Genomic DNA, 19640 nt, shown 5'->3' on the forward strand with positions numbered 1-19640 from the left:
AATCTTTTTTTTTGAGGGCGGAAGTGGAGTGGAGAAAGCTAAAGTTACTGGTATGTGATTATAATGCTGTACTCTGGAACACATACATATACTAACATCTTAAGATATGATAGGCAAAATCAGTGCAGTGTTGCAGACCCATGTTCTTTAAGGTCTTTGAACTTTTAACTGTTCTGAAGTTGTGCCAGAATGTAAAATAACTATCATTACATAAAGTGTTTAATTTTTTTTTCCTTAAAGCAAGACTTTCGACATGGAAAGCAGTATGTTGATACATGTTCTGATGCAAGCTCCTTATCTTCTCCAAGACAGGCAACAGTTTGCAGACCATCACTTTGAAGAGCACTAGTCTAGACTGCTCACACCTACTCTGATGTTCCCTGTCCTCTTGCCTAAAATCTCATTCTTCAGACCAAACCAGTAATCCCATAACCACTTGCCAAACAAACCACAGCCTTCCAGATATATCCATAGAAGGGCTCAGTTTGCATAACAGTTTAGGTATAGGGAGCAAGTGGGTGGTGGAGAACTTTTTGAAATTTTCCTCCTGTAGTTTCTGCAGCTTGGTGTAGCCTAATCCTGGAATCTGGGGGAATTGATCATTGACTCTCTCCACTGATATTAGAAGTTTGGAGGCACAGGGCTGATTTCCAATAGCTTCATTATTTTGAGTATCAGTGTATAGCAGAATCTGCAGAATTTCTTGAACTACCCTGGATATTATTATGGCATTTTCAGAATTGGTGTTGATTTAGTGGAAATAATGGAGTTTGCAGGCTTGAGTTTTGATCCTTTTTCTACCATTAGTTTGTTTTGGGATCTGTGGACAACTCCTAAGTCCTCTCAGCTTGTTTCCTACCTGGTAAAACTAAAGCTGAGTAGGCAAGGCCATAAAACTTCTTTCCTCAAAAGCTTTAAAATTGTCTCACTCTCCACTGTGGTGAACCCAGAAAAAGGGTAGGCTACCAAAGTATAACATCGTTTCATTTTAATCCCAAAGCTCTTTTGAAAAAAGCAATTAAATTCATCTGAAGTATACTTGGGAATCTATCAGATTTCCTGCAGCCAACGCAGGCACTTAAACTTTCACTTTTTGAGATCAGTCCCATGAAAACTAGGCCTTTCAGATTTTTCTAATTTTCATTCTAATTTTATAGTGCCTATAAAATAACTGCAAGAGACTGTATCTTATGGCTTTCAAAAGACAGACCAGTTTTAGTTACAGGAAAATGACTGATGCTGCTGATTATATTATGTAAAAACTTAGTACGTACTTGACCCTTCTCATGGATTTTGAAGGTGACACAAATTTAAAGCTCTGTATTAACTTTGTGTTTACATTTTCAAATCTTGTACTTTTTTTTCCCTCCACTAAGTAACAGTAAATACAGGCAAGTTCTGTTACACTATGTGATTACTGTTATTGTGCCTTACAAGTTTAGAACTGATGTGCCCTCATGTCATCAAATCAATTGAGAGTGAGATCTCTAACTTCCCCTCCCAATGTGACCAGATTTCAGCAATTAAAATTATGATCATGGGGAATTTTGCAGTGCTTTTTCTAAAGTCCAGATACTGTGAAATTAACATTTTTCTTCCTGTTGCCTAATAAATTAGTATTTATTAATCTACCTATTTTGGTATCTTATAATGGTTTTCTGTTGTTATCTTTGAAGGTTTCATAGGCTAAGTTTTCCTAAGATATCTATGTAGATAACTACATCCTAGATAAGGTTACCTTTACCTTACAAGTTTTTTCCCATATATCTATTTTGAAAACCATTGACATTCTTGATATTTTATATTGTCATTCAATAGTGTTAACATTTTCTAATTTTTAAAAATGTTTTTTAGCCTTATGATTCTGCAGATGACTGGTCTGAACATATTAGCTCTTCTGGAAAAAAATACTACTACAATTGTCGAACAGAAGTTTCACAGTGGGAAAAACCAAAAGAGTGGCTTGAAAGGTATTTGCTCTTAGTCTAATTGAACCCTGTTTCTCATTCTTGATTCTGTAGCTTAATATCTTAGAACATTAAACATTATAAGTTTAGGTTTCTTGTAGTGATATTTACTCACCTTGAAAATTGCAGTGATTGGCCTATCATCTGTGTTTTCCATAATTTCTCCTTACCTTAAAGAAACTAGGACAGATGAGCAGCAACTGCCCACAAGGGCCTTGTGACCATTGGTATACTTAATTTAATATATTAATCTGCATTATGTATTTTCCGTATAATTTATAATAGAAATCTTTGTATTCCTTGAAGAGTAATATGTATCCTTCATATATACAGAATTGATGTTGCAGATTTTTGATTGTAGGCTTAAGGGCATATAAATAATTGATAAAATATTACCAGCAGTGAGAAACATAAATGTTCTATTTGCTGCATCCTGTCTGCCACACTGGTTAAATAATGTTATGGCTGTGTTCATTTCTTTTATTTTGCATATACCATTTTGTTGAGCATTTTGTCAGAAGTGTTATTTACATGTAGACTCATTGTACCTGATATAATTATTATGGGTTTTTTTTTTTTAATTTTTGTTTTTAGAGAACAGAGACAGAAAGAAGCAAACAAGATGGCAGTTAATAGCTTCCCAAAAGATAGGGATTACAGAAGAGAGGTGATGCAAGCGACAGCCACTAGTGCGTTTGCAAGTGGAAGTAAGTATTTTTTCTTTGAAACAGTAATGATGTTTGATTGATTCCTGTAGTTCATTTATGTGTGCTAAAAATCTAAACGCATAACTTGTTATGTATGTAAAATAAAATAAATAGAAACGTAGTGTTTTTTTAATGTTAGATTTGTTCCTGTAACCTCCATTGTTTAGTTTCCTGAAAAGGGAAAGGATGTACAGTGGAATAATATGCACATGTATTCATTACCATCTTTAATGGCTGTAATGCACCTGAGTTGGTAAAAGTTAAAACTTCATGCTGTAGATTAATTTCTTTTTAAAACAGGAGCATCCCTCTGCCCATCCACCCCCACCCTTCACCAAGCCAAATTGTATACTATTAAACTGGACGCTGAAATCCCTTCCGAAACTCTCTGGGTTTCAACCTAATAATTGAATCAAAGCTACACAGGCAGTGACATCAGAGTACCTAATGATGTTTTATGCTATTGATGTGAAAAACTTTTTTTATCCTTATATTTGGAAATTGATTTTAACATCATCATAGACACGCATAACATTTCCATATTGTGGGTATACCTTAATATTCTTTGGAGGTCAGATTTTTGTTCATTTGTTTTTATCTCAAGTTAAATTTGAGTTTACATTTGAAGCTTTTACTAAACATAGTTCCAGTGGTTTCCATTATCTAGAATAAAAATTTAAATGCCACAGAGGGTTCATCGGCCCTTTATCAAATTGTGAAGCTTCCAAGTTTTGAAATTTTGGGAAGAATTTTAAGGTGTGTTTTAGGAGTTCTTAGACTTAAGCATTTGAATCTTTCTCCTATAATTCAAAACAAAAGTTGAGGATCTCTTTATTCTCAGCAGAGGATATTAATATTTTGATGGGAAAAAAATATTTAAGGTGAAACAGTAGCATGGTTCTTCTGTTATCCCTTGGAGCATTTAATTTTTTTATATTAGTGAAATTATACTTAATTCTTAGAAAACAAAATAATTTTAAAGAACTAAAGTTAGGAAATATTTTGAGATGGAAGACTTGGGATCTAGTCCCATTTCACTTAATATTGTAAGTAGTTGTGTCTTTTGGCAAACAATTAAAAATGAGATAAAGGCTTTCCTCTCCAGATTAAAAAATATGGAACACCCAGCCTGTGGGCATCCTGAGCAAAATTGTTATCGGGAGGGAGGAGTTGGTGAATATTGGTGAGTGGCCAGTGGGTGTAAAAAGAATAGCTTTAAAAAAAAAATCCTCAGCTGAGGATATGTTTATTGATTTGAGAGCTAGAGCAAGAGAGGGAGAGAAACATCAATTGGTTGCCTTCCATACATGTGCTAAACCAGGGGCAGTGCTCCAACCAACTGAGTTACCCCACAGGGCAGAACAACCTTTTTTTGTGTAAGTTACTGGGCTTGGCCTCTGCACCTAGTAGCTGATGGTTTCCAGAGAAGAAAAAAGATGAGAGCCTAGTATGTCTTTTTTTAGCATTTCCATAACAACCTACTCAGGTAAAGTAAATGAACGGGGTAATAGAGGTATTGATGGAAGTGAAAATATGCTTTTCTCTTTTGAATAAACCATCTTTAAGAAAATCAAATCATTTGTATTAACCTCATGACCCAGAGACATTTGGGGCCATACATGTTTTTTTTCTCTCTGCATATAAATATGTACGTATGTCTTTTACATCAAAAATGGATGTTTCCATGTCAGTTTATAATTCTGTTTGTTACATTGACTGCATGTTGTTTTAATTTTGGATGTGCCCTCATTTATTAATAATTTTTCTCTCCATGGATATTTAGGTGGTTTTTAGCCTTTTCCTACCGTAAACAATACAGTGAATCCTGTCTTTGCTCACTTACCTGATTACTTCATTAGTTAAATTTCTAGGCATGCAAATGATGAGTCACTGGGGCTGTTTGTTTTGAAATGTAGTCACGTATCATGCTACTTGGGTTTTAAGTGATAATTTGAGAAAGGACCTTGGCTGTATTGTTGCCTTTTTTTTTTTTTTTTAAACTGAGCTATACTTAGTATGATGTAGTTACTAAAATCACTAAGCCATGTAAGTGTTTAACTTTGTCAATTCAAAAAAATGTTGACAGTTTTCCCATATGACCAGTACATTGGTGTTCATGTAGGGTAAGGCTTAAAGCTTTGTAATTTCCAACTGCCGGTAAAAGAAGGGTCTGTGTATGTGTTATGCGGAGAAATAGATTTTAGAGAGATTTTGGGGTTTGTTTGCAACGTAGCAAATGTTATCCACAACTTGACATTGAATATTGTGTAGATAAAATTTTTAATATGATACAACTGCTACTAGATTATTTTTGTCATCTTTTAATATGTGCTTCACAGAGTGATTTCTCAGTGGTTAGACAAAGCTTAACTTGGGGTTTCTGAACAGTAACATGAATGCTATTTGGAGTCAGGTAATTCTTTGTTGTGGGATGTTGTCCTGTTTATCCTGTGGGATGTAGAGCACTATACCTGGTCTCTGTATACTAGATGCCGGTAGCACACCTCTTTCTCCACAGTGGTGACAACCAAAGATATTTCCAGACATTTGCTAAATGTCCTTGTTGCAGGGGCTGTGTAGATAGTCAATGTTTAAACTTGTTTAGAGTTGTGAGTCAAAGAAAACTGTTGCAGTAATGCTGCTGTGGCTTTTTTCCCCCCAAAGCTTGCAAATATTAGAAGAAATATCACCTTGAATTTTCATCTGAATACATTAATTTCATGTATTTTGACTGTTGTAATCATACAGAAGTAAAAGGGAATTTTCTTGGTCAAGGAAGTAAAAGATCTAGGTAGTCAAGTTACAGGATTGGTGGGAATTAAGCATGGTATTATTTGTCTGTCTGTCCCTAAAAGTTTCTATTGTAGTAATGGTCTTTTCAGGAAGAAACTCTAGAATAAAACTTAAGTTTTATATGCATGCAAGTTGATAGCTTACTTATGAGGTTATGTACAACAAATAAATGTGTTCTGTGGTAGCTCAGTCTTTTCATTTTTCTGATAAGGTAATATGTGTGATTTATAACACTGAACTTCATTTATGAAATCAGAAGACCTTATGTTTTGATCTGATTGAAGTTTTTTGGCAGTACCTTTTGTTTTGGTGTAATATGTAGTTGTGCATTGATGAGTTGAAAACTGACTTGTAGTTTCAGTATACTTCCTTTTTTGTGCTGTCTTGGTCTCTAGACTTGGAGGAATGTGAATTGGAAAAAACAATACGATACTCAACATCGAGGGCATCCTCTGGTAATACTATCCCTATGTAGAATGTGCTTTCATTTTAAGATGTTTCTGTACTTGGAAGCATAAAACATACTGTTTAATTCTTTAGTACTGATTAGACTGTTGTAATTTAGGCTAGAGATTTTTTGATAAATGTAACTTTTGTTACCATGATTGACTTTTCCTATCTTTTATATTCTTTGGGGAGGCAAAAGTACTTATTTCTGAATTTAAAATATTTTTTTGTGGCATTAAATTGGAAGAGGATCTGTCTTTAAAGTGACTAATAGCAAATAGATTTTTTACTATGCTGTGGATGTAGGGCTTCTATTTTCAGATAGTATTACCTATAACTTAATTTTATAACTAATTTTAGTATTTGTTAGCATTATTAATATTAATTCATTTGCTTACTGAATGCACAGTTCATTACAAATTCAGTCATCACAAAATTAGGTCAGTTAAGCCCTAGCACAAGCTACTGTAGACCCCACTAATTAGTTACTTCAGAAAGATCAGGCTAATAAAGCCAATAATTCAACATTTGCAGTTGAATTATTGTGAATAATTCAAATTAATTATTAGAATCTAAGATCTATATTTTAAAAGAATGGACCTTTTTTTTAAATTTTTAAAATATTAAACACTATTTTACTTGAGTAAAATGCTATAACTCCATATATTGATTTTTTAAAAAAAAGTTTTGTTTGAAGAATAGTGTGGTTCTAAAGAATCCCCAGAAAGTATTAGCCCACTGGAAATGTGAGTGTAGCTATTTATAGGTGAGCAAAATTCTTCCCGTATTTAGGTATTTATATGCTAGTAATAAAACTGCAGATACTAACTAGGCTTGCAGTTTTATTAAAAGTACTAGTATGTTGCTAAATTAGCTGATGTTCAAGACAGGATTCTAACGTAATCTTTTTTCTTCCCCCTTCCGTCATTCCAACATCTCTTTTTTCGAACTGTGAACTAAAGTGGAAGACAAGCATTCCAGTGATGCCAGTAGTTTGCTCCCACAGAATATTTTGTCTCAAACAAGCAGACACAATGACAGAGACTACAGACTGCCAAGAGCAGAGACTCACAGTAGTTCTACGCCAGTACAGCACCCCATCAAACCAGTGGTTCATCCAACTGCTACCCCAAGCACTGTTCCTTCTAGTCAATTTACGCTACAGTCTGATCACCAGCCAAAGAAATCATTTGATGCTAATGGAGCATCTACTTTATCAAAACTGCCTACACTCACATCTTCTGTCCCTGCACAGAAAACAGAAAGAAAAGGTATGCCATTATTACTAGATATACTGCACGTTGAACTATAGTTTCTGAGTTTCTGATTATATTACATTATTTCCATTAGCTTAAATAAGACTCTTAATTACAAATTCTTTTTTGAAGTCTTTTAGAATGTTACTGCATAGATACAGGTCTAGACTTGGCCAGATTTGGCTTTTTCTTTTAATTTTTAATCATGAAGCCTCATAACTGTTTTTTGCCTTTGACACTTTGAAGATCAGTATTTAATTTATAACACTTAGTAATGGTTTGAATAACTTATCAAAGCCAAATGACTGTCCCTTCATATTTGTGTAATTTTTGGTTTTTGTGATAATTGTCTTGATGGTTTAGTTGAGGAATTGTCTCAATTTCCTATTAATTAAAATTTATTATGAACAGAGACATTTTAAAAACTTGTCATTTTTATATAATACTCAACTATTGGTTTCAGTTTGTGAATTAGGAAACTGAGTCATGGGCCACAAGATAAAGAGTCTTCATGTCTGAAGAATAGAAATTACATTTTGCAACCCAAACTGGGATTCTTCAACCTGGTGCTAATAACCATACCATGTTGAAAAAAGTTAGAGAAAAATTGTGACAACTACTGCTTGGGAGGTAACATGCAAACAAAAGCAGAGTAATGTGATAAGTGTGTTTACCTAGACCACTCACAGTCCTAAACTTGTGCTTTATAGTATATTTTAAGAAACTAAGGAAATGAAAAAGACAGTAAGTACATAGATAAACTATTGTGGGTAGACCCCATTAGCAGACTAATTGGCAGATTTGCATTAGTAAATGCCAAGGAACTTTTAAAAGTCTTAAGGGTTTAGGGGATGCTGTATGGACATAATGATGTCCAGCCACATGTGTATCTCAGGCTACATCTTAGCTGTCCTCTCCTGTCCTCCATCCCATGCCTAATGTTTTCCCTTTCTAGAGCCCCTCTTGAGGACTAAGGATAGGCGTGTGAGTCATATTTACACAAATGCAGAATTAACATTACAGTTTCTTCTTGCGGGATGAAAACTGAATGCAGTTAACTGTTAATGTGATAGTACTTTCTAAAGGAGGTTATGGTTTCTTGTTTGTTAAAAAGTTTTACCTGATTTTTACCTCTTGTTCATTTTAACACTTTTTGTAATTCCTTCCTTCCCTGTCTTCTGAGATACTATTCTTAACTTTCTAGTTGTTATTTTCTTGCCCCTTAGATATCAATAGCATTCAGTCCTTGAGAGAGGGAAAGGGAGAGGGTGAGAGTGTATGTGTGTGTTTCTTGCTCAACATTTTCTTTTTGCTGGACAGTCATTCTTGTAACTACCTTGTCTATATAAGTGACTCTCAGATTGTTATTTCTAACTCACATGTATCCTTTCCTTCTTATAAGCACTTGGTATTTGCTACATCTCCTCAGGATACAGTGTGTATCAAATTCCTCCCTTTTCCTGCAGTTTATTCTTAGGCTCTCAGTAAGTGACAACACTATTCCCTGCATCTCTTCCTTGTTCTTCAACATTTTTGCCTACCTCCCTCTACCCACCCACTGACAGATCTTGGATTCATCCTCCTGTATCTTTTTGTTGTATATTATTTTTCTTGTTCATGTGGTGCCATTATTGAAAATCATGTTATCTCTCCTGAACTAACCTGATTACTGCTCCGCTTCTTATTACCCACTCTGTCTTCTTATGGTGGCATCATTATAAAATTTAGTTTGGATATCACTTACTTGTTTTACATTTTCTAATGGCTTTCCATTATCCAAAGGATAAAGTTTATACTTCATAGTAAGGCTAAAGCAAGTACTTGGCAGTCTGGCTGCAGTCTGTCTTACTAGCATGACCTCCAGCATTCCATTCTTAGGTTTCCTGTAATTCTCTTAATACAAATTTGTACATTTCTTAGGGCATATTATGTTCCCATTTCATGTTTTGAGCCTTTGCTGAAAAGACATAGTTCTTCTATTCCCATTCTATTGAACTCCGTACTCTTTGTTTAAAAGCCAGCTCTAATGTCCTTTGGTTCTTTCTCAGCATTAGTTAACCTCTCCCAGTCTGTTTCTCAAATACTTTGTAATTTTGTTTATTAATAGCATTTATTACATTATGATTTTAATTCCTTCAATTAGGTGATATGTCGTTTTAGAGTTAGATGTTATGTTTTATTGCATTTGTACTTTGTTCACCTTCCACCCTCCTGCTCTCCATGCTTCAAGCACCATGCCTGGAAAACTTAAAAATTAGCTGTGTACCACACTTGGTGCTAAGAATTCTATATATTTTTTAATTTATTCCTTAAGACAGCATTGTGAGAGAGAAGGTATTATCCTCTTAGCTATGAAGAGCCTGAACATTGCCACAGTCTAAATGCATGGTACTAGAGGCAACTTCTTCAAAATCCATCTTTTCATGAAACCATAATGAAAAGACCCAAAAATCTTCATTAACTTAGACTCCAGTAGTTTCTAACAAGTCACAGGTGATTTAAGTTTAAATTCTACAAAATGTTTGCTAAAAACAAACTTTACATAAAATTTTTATATATAATTGTATTAAACTTATAGGAAAAAACTCAGTTACCTTGAAATTGCCGATTTATATAGGGAAAATTGCACAGTCTTTCCAAGTACTTCTTATATGTGAAGTGCCCATTAACTTGAAACGCATAATTTTTTCCTCAGTGGAGACATTTATGTTATTTAAATTAAGCTTCCTCTTGACTCTGTCAGTGTAGTGATTTCCTTGTTTGGATTTTCCTTAGCAGTTTATATGAAGAGGTTGATGGGTCAAATAAAATTGATCCTTTGGTCTTAATTGCTAATAGAGTGGTTAAGCTCTATCTAAGGATGTCAACAGTAGGTTGCTGTGTTTAATTACATAAGAGCAGAATCTTTCTTAACCACTGATCTATCCATAGTGCTTAACAAATAATAGGCAATTAGTAAATATGTATTGTAGATGGATAAATAACAGAAAGAATGGTAATGAGTGTTCAGAGTTGTGGGAAACATCTGCATTGGTAATGATTTTAAAAATGTGTTTGGAGAAAAAGAAGAAAACTATATGTGTTGTGTATGTAATTAAAGGATGCCAGCAGCAGATTTAGATCTGTTTAATGCCAGTGTGTCTTTTGAGAAAATCTGTCCTTGCTTAAAGGGACACAAGTGTGAAGAAGCTATGAAACTCTGGTTTTGCAGAGAGCAATTCTTTTGTTGGGTAGGGTGAAACAAGGAGGGAGTCAGATATTTCCTTCTAGGTTTAAATCTGTTAGGGTAACATTTGAATATCTATTGGCAAGATTAACTCATTGGACAACCATATAATAAAATAACAAATTGATGTGCTTAAAATATCTAAAACTGATTTTTTTGTCAGTTAACACCCCCTTGTCTGTTCTATAACCTGGTCCTAACTCCACTCTCCCTTCCAGATTTGTGAAATGATAAAATAGGCGTAAGACATGGGTCCTTTTTCTTTGCTTTGGCCAAATAAGTATCAGTTAGAGTTTAATGACCCTAACTGACAACTTTCTTATAATTTATTACCATAGATAAGTTTGAAAAGTAAACACCGTGACCACAGAAGCAGACCTATACACTGACCTCAAGATATCTCTTAGAAGATGAGCATGTCTAATACTCAGTTGGTTCCATAGTTTTCATCTAATGGAAGGGATGATTATTCATTCATTAATATGAGGTGTGTGAGTTAGTCACTGTAATAAACTTTCCTTTTGTGTTTTGATGCTTTTTGTAGACTGGGTGAAATACTAATGACCCTGCAGACCTCAATATGTGTTGGCAGTATCCCTTTACAGCTGACATACAAGGTCATTAACTGCCTATAGTGAGTCACATTTAGCCATGTGTTTCTTTGCTTTAAAGTAATTTTTTCGATTACTAAATACTTGTGAAAAATTAGAAAGATTGGCCATAAAGTTACTCAAATATTGTTGAGTAAGTGAATATGTAAGTGGAGGAATTTAATATGTTTTAGTCAGTAACTTGAGGGTTAGGGAAGGTCTTTTTAATCAAGACCCAAAAAGGCATTTTGCCTTAAAAAGTTGACAGATATGATCACATAAGACATTTAAAACTTCTCTATGACAGAGATAATAAACAAAGGTTGAAAGCTGAATATCAAACTTGGATGAACTACTTGTAATGTATATAGTAGTACATTAAGAATTAAAGCAGTATGGAAAAGATAATCCAATAAAAAATGAGCAAAGGATATGAACAGTTACAGAAAAGGAACTTTAACTTGCCAGCTTTGCCTTATAATCACAAAAATTAACTCAAAATGGATCAGAGACCTGAACTTAGGAGCTAAAACTATAAAACTTTTAGAAGAAAATGGAAAAACCTTCATGACATCACTAGTAATGTCTTTGATGTGACAGCAAAAACACAGGCAACTTAAAAGAAGAAAATAGATAAATTGGACTTCATCAGAATTTAAAACTTTTGTTCATGACAGGACACTCACCATTGAAAAGACAATCCACAGAAGGGGAGGAAGTATTTGTAAATCATATACCTGATAAGTGATTGATATCCAAAATATATAAAATCCTGTAACTCAGTAACAATGAAGCAAACAAGTTCAAAACTAGCAAAAGACTTGAATACTCATTTATCCAAAAAAGATATTCTAATAGTCAGTAAGCACATGAAAAGGTCCTCAGCATCATTAATCATTGGGGAAAGCAAATCAAGTCCACAATGAAATACCAGTTCACACCTATTAGGATGGCTCTAATAGAAACAGCAATGGAAAAGAACAAGTGTTTTTGAAGATATGGAGAAATTGGAACCTATATGCATTGCAAGTAGGACTGCAAAATGGCAACAGCTGCTGTGGAATCCTAACAGTTCATCAAAAAGTGAAACAGAATTTTATTATAGGATCCAGTAATTCTGTGCCTTGGTATTTAACCAAAGGAATTAAAAGCCAGGGAATCAAACAGGTATTTATACATCATGTCACAGCAGCAGTATTCATAATAACGAAAAAGTGGGAACAGTCCAAGTGTCCATCAACAGATAACTAAATTACAATAAATGCAATATTACCCAGTCTTAAAAAGGAGTGACATTCTGGTGCATGCTGCATGCGACATGGATGAACCTTGAAAAAGTGGGATTCATCCCAGGGATGCAGGGATGGTTCAATATACGCAAGTCAATAAAAGTGATACATAAATAAAAGACAAGACAAAAACCACATGATCATCTCAAATCAGAAAAAGCCAGGTACAGCACCCATTTATAATCAAAACACTCTATGCTAAGTGAAATAAGCCTGACACAACAGGACAAATATTGTTTGATTTTACTTATAGGAGGTACCTAGAATGGGCAAATTCAGAGAGACAGAAAGTAAAATAGTGCTACTAGAAGCTAGAGAGATGGGGAGCTCCTGTTTAATTGAGTAGAAAGTGTCTAAAATGATTAATGTTCTTAATGCTACTGAATTATAAACCTAGAAATGGTTAAAATGGTAAATTGTGTTACATATTTCACCAGTATAAAAAATTTCAATAGAGCAGTTACCAATATATATTGGACAGTAAGATTAAAATAAAAAAATTAAAATGAAATTTTTCACCCTGAAAATTAGCGACAGCTTTAATGTGGGAAACACAGTTGGTGTATTTAGTATAACAACATCTGTCAAAAGTTTTAAAATATGCTCATCCTTTGTATTAGCAAGAGGATTTTTTTCAGTTGAATGAAGAAATCAAGTTAAAAAAATAGTATCTTTATAAAATCACTATTTTTTATTAAATAATATATAAATCTATGTAATTATATATTTATTAAATATATGTTATATTTAATATATAATATATAAATATACATTTTATATATTATAAATATATATAAATTTATATAAAATAACACTATGTACATTTGTAAATATATAGAATTAAAAATAAAATGAAAGGCACAGGTTATATAACAGGTGTGGTCACTTAGCTATCTTACATTTTTTCCAATAATAGATTGTTTTGCTTTTATAACGTCCCCATGTTGTACTCTTCTGTGTTAACAAAATTGTTAGAAAATAGAACAAGCAGACTATCTTGTGCTACTAGTTTGAGCTTTGTTCACATGTCCTGTTCAGTATTATGAAAACAACTGTCAGAACATCATAGGAAATTAATAATTAGAAATGTAATTAGTACCTTTTACTATTTCCATGCAGTATCGTTTCAGATCTAATGGCTCTTCAGATGGTAGATCTCAAAGGACTTATTTGACATAACAAAAATGTAGGTCAGAAATGAGTTTAGACTTCGGTTTATGCTCTCGGGTGTTTTGAAAGGGTGCTTATAATTTTAAAAAGGTAAATGATACTACTTTAAACCTTAAAAAGTTAGGGTATTAATAACATTATTTCTCTGGGAAGTCTAGTCTTTGGTAGGTTACTTCCCCTACTGGTAAAAATTGGAAATAAAAATGAACAATGTTTAGTTATAAGCATGAGGGAAAAGTTTTATCAAGACAAATATACACAATTTAAAGTAAAATCAAAGGATAGCATACTTATGGCCCATATCGAAGAATTGGTTAGAGGTCTACAAGTCATAGAAATAAATAGGTGGCAAAGTGACTTAGTTCATTTGAATTTAAAATAGCTTAGGAAGAGATCATTATCCTTAAAAAGATCATAGGCATGCACATACAAAATAAAAATGCTAGAGCTAAAAGACAAGAAATACCATTCTATTGCCAAAGACTGAACAAAATATATTTAAAGTAATACAGGTTCCTTGAAGACTAACTAAAGGCTAATATTCTTAAAAAGAAGAGTCCATTGGCTCTTATGTAAATTTGTTTTTTTGTCTTTAGGTAACTATTTCCAAATATTCAGATTTTTTCTTTGTTTAGTTTGATACAAATCTGTGAAAACATGTTATTAAATATTAGCACTACCCTAAAAGATTAGAGTCCAGATTTAAGTTTCAGAAAAATAGAAATGTTAGTCAAAATTAAATGTGTAGAAAAACACTCAACTGAGTGTTCACTTGTTCTGAAAAGTAGTTTTATTGCCTTTGTGTATAAAAAAGTGATTGTGTATTTTGTTTTATATTTAAAATAAGTCTAAATTAGTGTAATTAGTCTCTTAAGACTCTATAGTGTTAACTCAGCTTTATGAAAATAGCATAAAGCGAGCTGCTGTCTGCTTGTCACTTATTTATGGCAACATTAGACGTTTCTCCCCATTACCACAAATTTTAAACCTAGAGAGAGCACATATATGTGCACCTAGACCAATCTTTAATTGCAGATTCAGAGCATCCAGTCAAATAAGTGTTGATACTATCTTGGTGCCAAGCCCTATTTTTTCTACCAGGGCTACAAGATAAAGCCAAGTTCCTCTTCTGAAGGAGTTCATGTTCTAACTGATGCTATGCTATGTAGCAAATGCTGGTTAATACCATAGGTCTGTGTTAGAGCATTCTGAGCAGAGACAAGGGGCACACAACTGATACTTTCCTTTATATTTTAATGATAAAACTAAGACTGCTTTTATAATAGCGTTTTAAATCTATATTATTAAACCCAATAAGTTATTCTAAATTATAGATTGAGGCAAATAATATTTAAAATGTTTAACATGTAACATGCATTGGAAGAGATTTGTATGGAGTTGAAAGGTGCTATTCTTTAAAGTAGTGTGAAAATAGCATGCTGAAGACCTACCAGGAAAGTAGCTTTACTGTCTTTGATTTTAGCCCTTTCTTTACTCAGTTCTCCAGGTTTGTGCTATGTTTTTGTTTGTTTTGGTATTGTTTTTGTTTTTAAAGTGTTAAAAGAACCCTTGGAAGTTCTCTAACCTATTTTTTCCCCCCCATAACCAGCAAGGGATGCTAGAATCACCCAGAGAACTTTTATAAGTTCAACATATACTTGGGCCTCACCAGGTTCATTAGATCTGGGGTGGAGTGCTGGTATCATTTTCTTTTTCATTTTAACTTTACAGGTGATCCTGATAAGAACTCTGTTGGTATGCAAAATAACTTTTTAATAGAGAAATTCTTGCCTTTAGAGATGCCTCTTGCTCCATGGTCCCCTAAGTATTAAGTAATACCATCCAGTTTTCAAACTTTATTCGTCAATAATATTTTCTCATAAAACTGTAAAAGATCTCTATCCTCACCATAAATAAACAGTAAAGTTAGAAGTGAAGGATGTTTAGTTTTTGTTACTTTATTTTCATTTTTCTAATGGTGTGATACGCATTCGCTTTTTATTTTCTTGGATTGAAGGACAGCACTGAAGAATTTTCAAGCCTGTTTTAGTTTTTCAAACCTGTGGATAGATTTAGCAGCACCAAAACAAATTTGAAAACAGCTCACACCTTTGTCTCTAACTCCTGACATTAAAAGCAGAGGAAAACCACAGTAAAAGTAACAATCAAATAAGGATCATTTCAGAGGGATGTGATTACCAGTTCGTGCAGGAAGTAAAAATATAGAACTTGCTTTGTTCTAAACATTAATCAAGATGCCCTTAAGCTATGTGTTTCCTAAACTGAATCTTAAAGATATGATTTGGAGAAGACTGCTACTGTAGTCTGTAATTGTCCCATAAACTGTAAAACTGACAGCTGGTTTTCAAAGGGAAAATCTTACTGAAGTTTCTTTATACTTATTTATAGGCATTGGCAAAAGTAGCTTTACAGTTTTTCCTATGGAGAATAATGCAATGAATAATAATACAAGAATACAACTGTAAATCTACTTTCACCAAGCCCTGTATGAATCTAAAACAGCAAAGTTAAAATCATAGGCAGTCTGCTAGACATACAGATTTTTAAAATGTTTGTCTTACAAAAATTAAAATGCCTTAGGCATTTTGACTTGATCATAATTGATCAATACACCTTGAAGTCTGTATTTTAAAGCTGTTACCCCCTAGGTCTTTTGACCACTACAGTGGCGTTATAAAAAGGTTGATAGAGGAGTCCATATTCAGTAAGCTTGCTAGTAATTCTGGCTTTTCTGGGGACATGAAGATTAATGAATGTTTAGTTTCTAGAATTGGAAATGAAGATTTACAGTTACTACGTAGCAGTGTAATATTCAAATACAGTGTGCCTTAAATGTACATCATAATAGCAGTCTTAAGTCAGTTATATAATCTACATGTGCTAAAAATCTTCAAGAAATTTATGTATATGAGAAATTAAAGATGGTTTAGCAAACTTTTTTTCCTAGTTAAACAATGATTTTATTGCTTGAATACATCGGCATTTTATGCTACCAGGGCAGAGGCTGTGGATGATTTGTTTTCCAGCTGAGGGGAGGACTCTTTTGATCTTGTAATATCAAGCCAGCCAGTGAATATAGCTCTCAGTCAGAATCAGATGTAATTTAGTGAACTTATCCTTTCTCTTCCTCTCAAGATGCTTTCAAACAGCAACAGCTTCCTTAATTAAATGGTAGAGATCCTCAGGAAGATCAGGAGCCAAGTCCTTCGACTTAAGAATTCTCAAGATTGTATTGCCTGTCAAAACACTCTTGCATGGTGCTATGTGAGTCTCTCAGGATCACACCAGTTTGTGAGGGAATCATTCCCTGCTTGGCCAGTTTGTAGATGCGCTCCTTCAGGTTGTCAGACATCAGTTTCAACGAGGTGGGGACGTTGTGGTAGGTGGAGGCCACTGGGACAGGCCTCCACCCTGGTAGTGTGTGCATGTGGCCAATGATGGTAGCAGACAGGCAGTGAGAAAGAGTACAAATCGTCACATTTAGCCTTTAGAACAATATTGTAAGAGAATACGTATGGACATCTTGAGTAGTCCAGTCTTAATGTTGTTACCCATAATAAGGTCTCTGTTTCTACTGTTCTTTTTCCTCCGTGATAGTCATTGTATTAGTAAAATTCCATGGTATGAAAACACCAGTTTGTGTTTATTTTCCTGCTAGTGGACATTTGCTTGTTCCTAGTTTTGTGATAAAATAAAACAAACATAATAACTATGGTAAAAATTGTTGAATATTTCTTCTGATTTATGTACATCAGAGTTCACCTAAGAGGAATTACTGGGTCATGAAGTGTGTGCTTCTCCAGTTTTTCTAGATAATGCCTAATTATTACTTTCCAATTTGGTTATATCAGTCTCGACTCCACCAGAAATGTGAAGTGTTCCTTAACTCTTGTGAACATTTGACATTGTCAGGCTTTTAAATTTTTGTCAGTCTTGTGAATGTAAAAGGATACCCTGTTACTTTTAATTTGCATTTTCCTGATTATCAATGAGGTTGAGCATCTTCTGCAGTTTTTTAAGCCATTCAAATTTCTTCCGTGAAATGCCTTTTTATGTTTCTATTTTGTAGTTTGTCCTTTATGATTTATAGGAATTCCTTAAAATATTTTGGGTACCAGTATGTTTGATGTAATTGTGTTGCTTTTTCTAAATTTCTGCTTCCTGATGTCAGAGATCTTCCTATATATTCCTCTACTAGTTCTGAAAACTTAAATATATATACAGAGTTTAAATTTACCTTAATTTGGTTTTGTTTTAAATAATTTTTTTGTATCTGGCAAGGCACACGACTAATTGTATCCTTCGCTCATTCTGGGGTTGCTCACCATGATGCCTATACTAATTTGTATTAAGGCCTTTTTTGTATTTAGGTAGGCTCTTATCGTGGTCATAAATATTTTCATCTTGTTATTTTATCAGGCGTACAACAGGAGAATTGCATTGTCCCTTTATCCTAATGGAAGCTTATTTGAATGTGTAGTTAATACACAAATGTGTTTAAAACAGCATTGTTAATAGTATGGTACTTTCAGAATCAGGCCTGAGTATGGTCGAATCACTTGCTTTACTAGGTTTTGTGACTTCAGGCAAGCTATGTAATCTTCAGTTTTCTCACCAATAAATTTGAGACATAAAAATGCCTGCCTTTCTGTTCTAGTCATATTTACTGAGGCTCTTCTGTGTGCACACTTGTAAAGATTAAATGACATTACTTGTGTTGAGTGCCTTGAACAATGGAAGTTACTTGTTTGATATTGATTCCAGTTTCCTCTATTCAGGTAATTTTTTTCAGCCTTATTATTTCCTGTTTATTTAGAATCTATGTCAGGAGAGAAATCTGTATCACATTCTTGCACAACTCCTTCCACGTCTTCTTCCTCTGGACTGAATCCCACATCTGCACCTCCAACATCTGCTTCAGCAATCCCTGTTTCTCCTGTTCCACAGTCACCAATACCTCCATTACTTCAGGATCCAAATCTTCTTAGACAGTTGCTTCCTGCTTTGCAAGCTACACTGCAACTTAATAATTCTAATGTGGACATATCCAAAATAAATGAAGGTAAATTTTTGTACTAATAATTTTTAAAAACCCACTTGCTTTGTGTAAAATTATGTAATTTGCAAAACCCCCATTTTAGGAATGGTCTGTGTTTCATTTTGCAATTCACATTTGTACTTCATTTTTTTAAATCTATATCTCCTGTAGTTTAATGCCTTTGGTATTGTAGTTGAATTCGCAGTTGGACTTTCTGTGTATTTTGCAAGATTCACCATCTACCTAGTAGCTGTTCTTTTTGCTTAATGTGTATGGTAAATTTTGTTTTAAGTAAAAACAAAGTAAAGAGCATTTGCTAAAATTGATACAAAACACTTGATTTCTTTGTTTTTTTAAAACTTCCTGTATATGGATGATTATTTGGATTATAAATAGACTAATTACTAAAAAAAGTAGGAATTCAGTTAATTCCTTGTTATAATACTTGACAAAATTTTGCGAAGGGAAGTAATGAGTAACATTTTGTTCTTTTTCCTAGTTAATTGCATTATTAATTCCAGCTTTGCTTTTCAGTATACTAAAGTTTTTAGGCAGTGGTCTCAAAGAAGTCTGGATGAAAGTCTATGTAGTTTTAATTTGTAAACCATTCAGATTCAGATATTAAGCCCTAAAAACCTTGCAAAATTTTTTATTTCTGTACAATTTTACATAATACATTTAACAGTAGTGTTAATTGGTTAAGTTCTTCCTTTCTATTAAAAATGGAGCTATCTCAGACTAGTTGATCATTAATCTTCTGTTCTCATTGTCCTCAGCTTTTCTGTATTTTGACTTTATTCTCTAAGGTGACTATGCCATATTTTCTCTCTCTCTCTCCCTCCCCCCCCTCCCCCTCGCACAAGGACATTTTTCCATTGCTTTTTAGAGAGGAAGGGAGAGAGAATAACATCGATGCAAGAGAGAAGCACCAATTGGTTGCTTCTTGTATACTCCCAGACTGGGGATCACATGCGTCTGGACCAGGGACCTAACCTGCAACCTAGGCATGTTCAATTCCCTGACTGGGAATTGAACTCTCAAACTTTGGTTATGGGACAATGCTCCAACCAACTGAGCCACACCAGCCAGGGCCATTCTTTTGTTTGATAGGTGAACTTTTTACTAAGCATAGTGGA

The 19640-nt window shown here is 33.8% G+C and overlaps 1 protein-coding gene across 7 annotated transcripts in view; it reads left to right on the forward strand.

Annotated features, from left to right (window-relative positions):
• The window catches only part of WAC (WW domain containing adaptor with coiled-coil), a 92181-nt gene that overhangs the window by 57854 nt on the left and 14687 nt on the right, over positions 1–19640 (forward strand). For 5 of the 7 annotated variants that reach the window (XM_054592064.1, XM_054592069.1, XM_054592052.1 and 2 more), the window contains exons 5-8: positions 1855–1970; positions 2562–2674; positions 6877–7185; positions 18283–18528. In XM_054592064.1, coding sequence (XP_054448039.1) covers positions 1855–1970; positions 2562–2674; positions 6877–7185; positions 18283–18528 — 784 coding nt within the window. The remainder of the gene's footprint in view (positions 1–1854; positions 1971–2561; positions 2675–6876; positions 7186–18282; positions 18529–19640) is intronic. The other 2 variants (XM_054592080.1, XM_054592073.1) reach the window with 1 other exon arrangement.

Source organism: Pteronotus mesoamericanus, unplaced genomic scaffold (assembly GCF_021234165.1).
Source record: "Pteronotus mesoamericanus isolate MK-2021 breed Mesoamerican mustached bat unplaced genomic scaffold, CSHL_Meso_final contig_130, whole genome shotgun sequence".
Classification (NCBI taxonomy): Eukaryota; Metazoa; Chordata; class Mammalia; order Chiroptera; family Mormoopidae; genus Pteronotus; species Pteronotus mesoamericanus.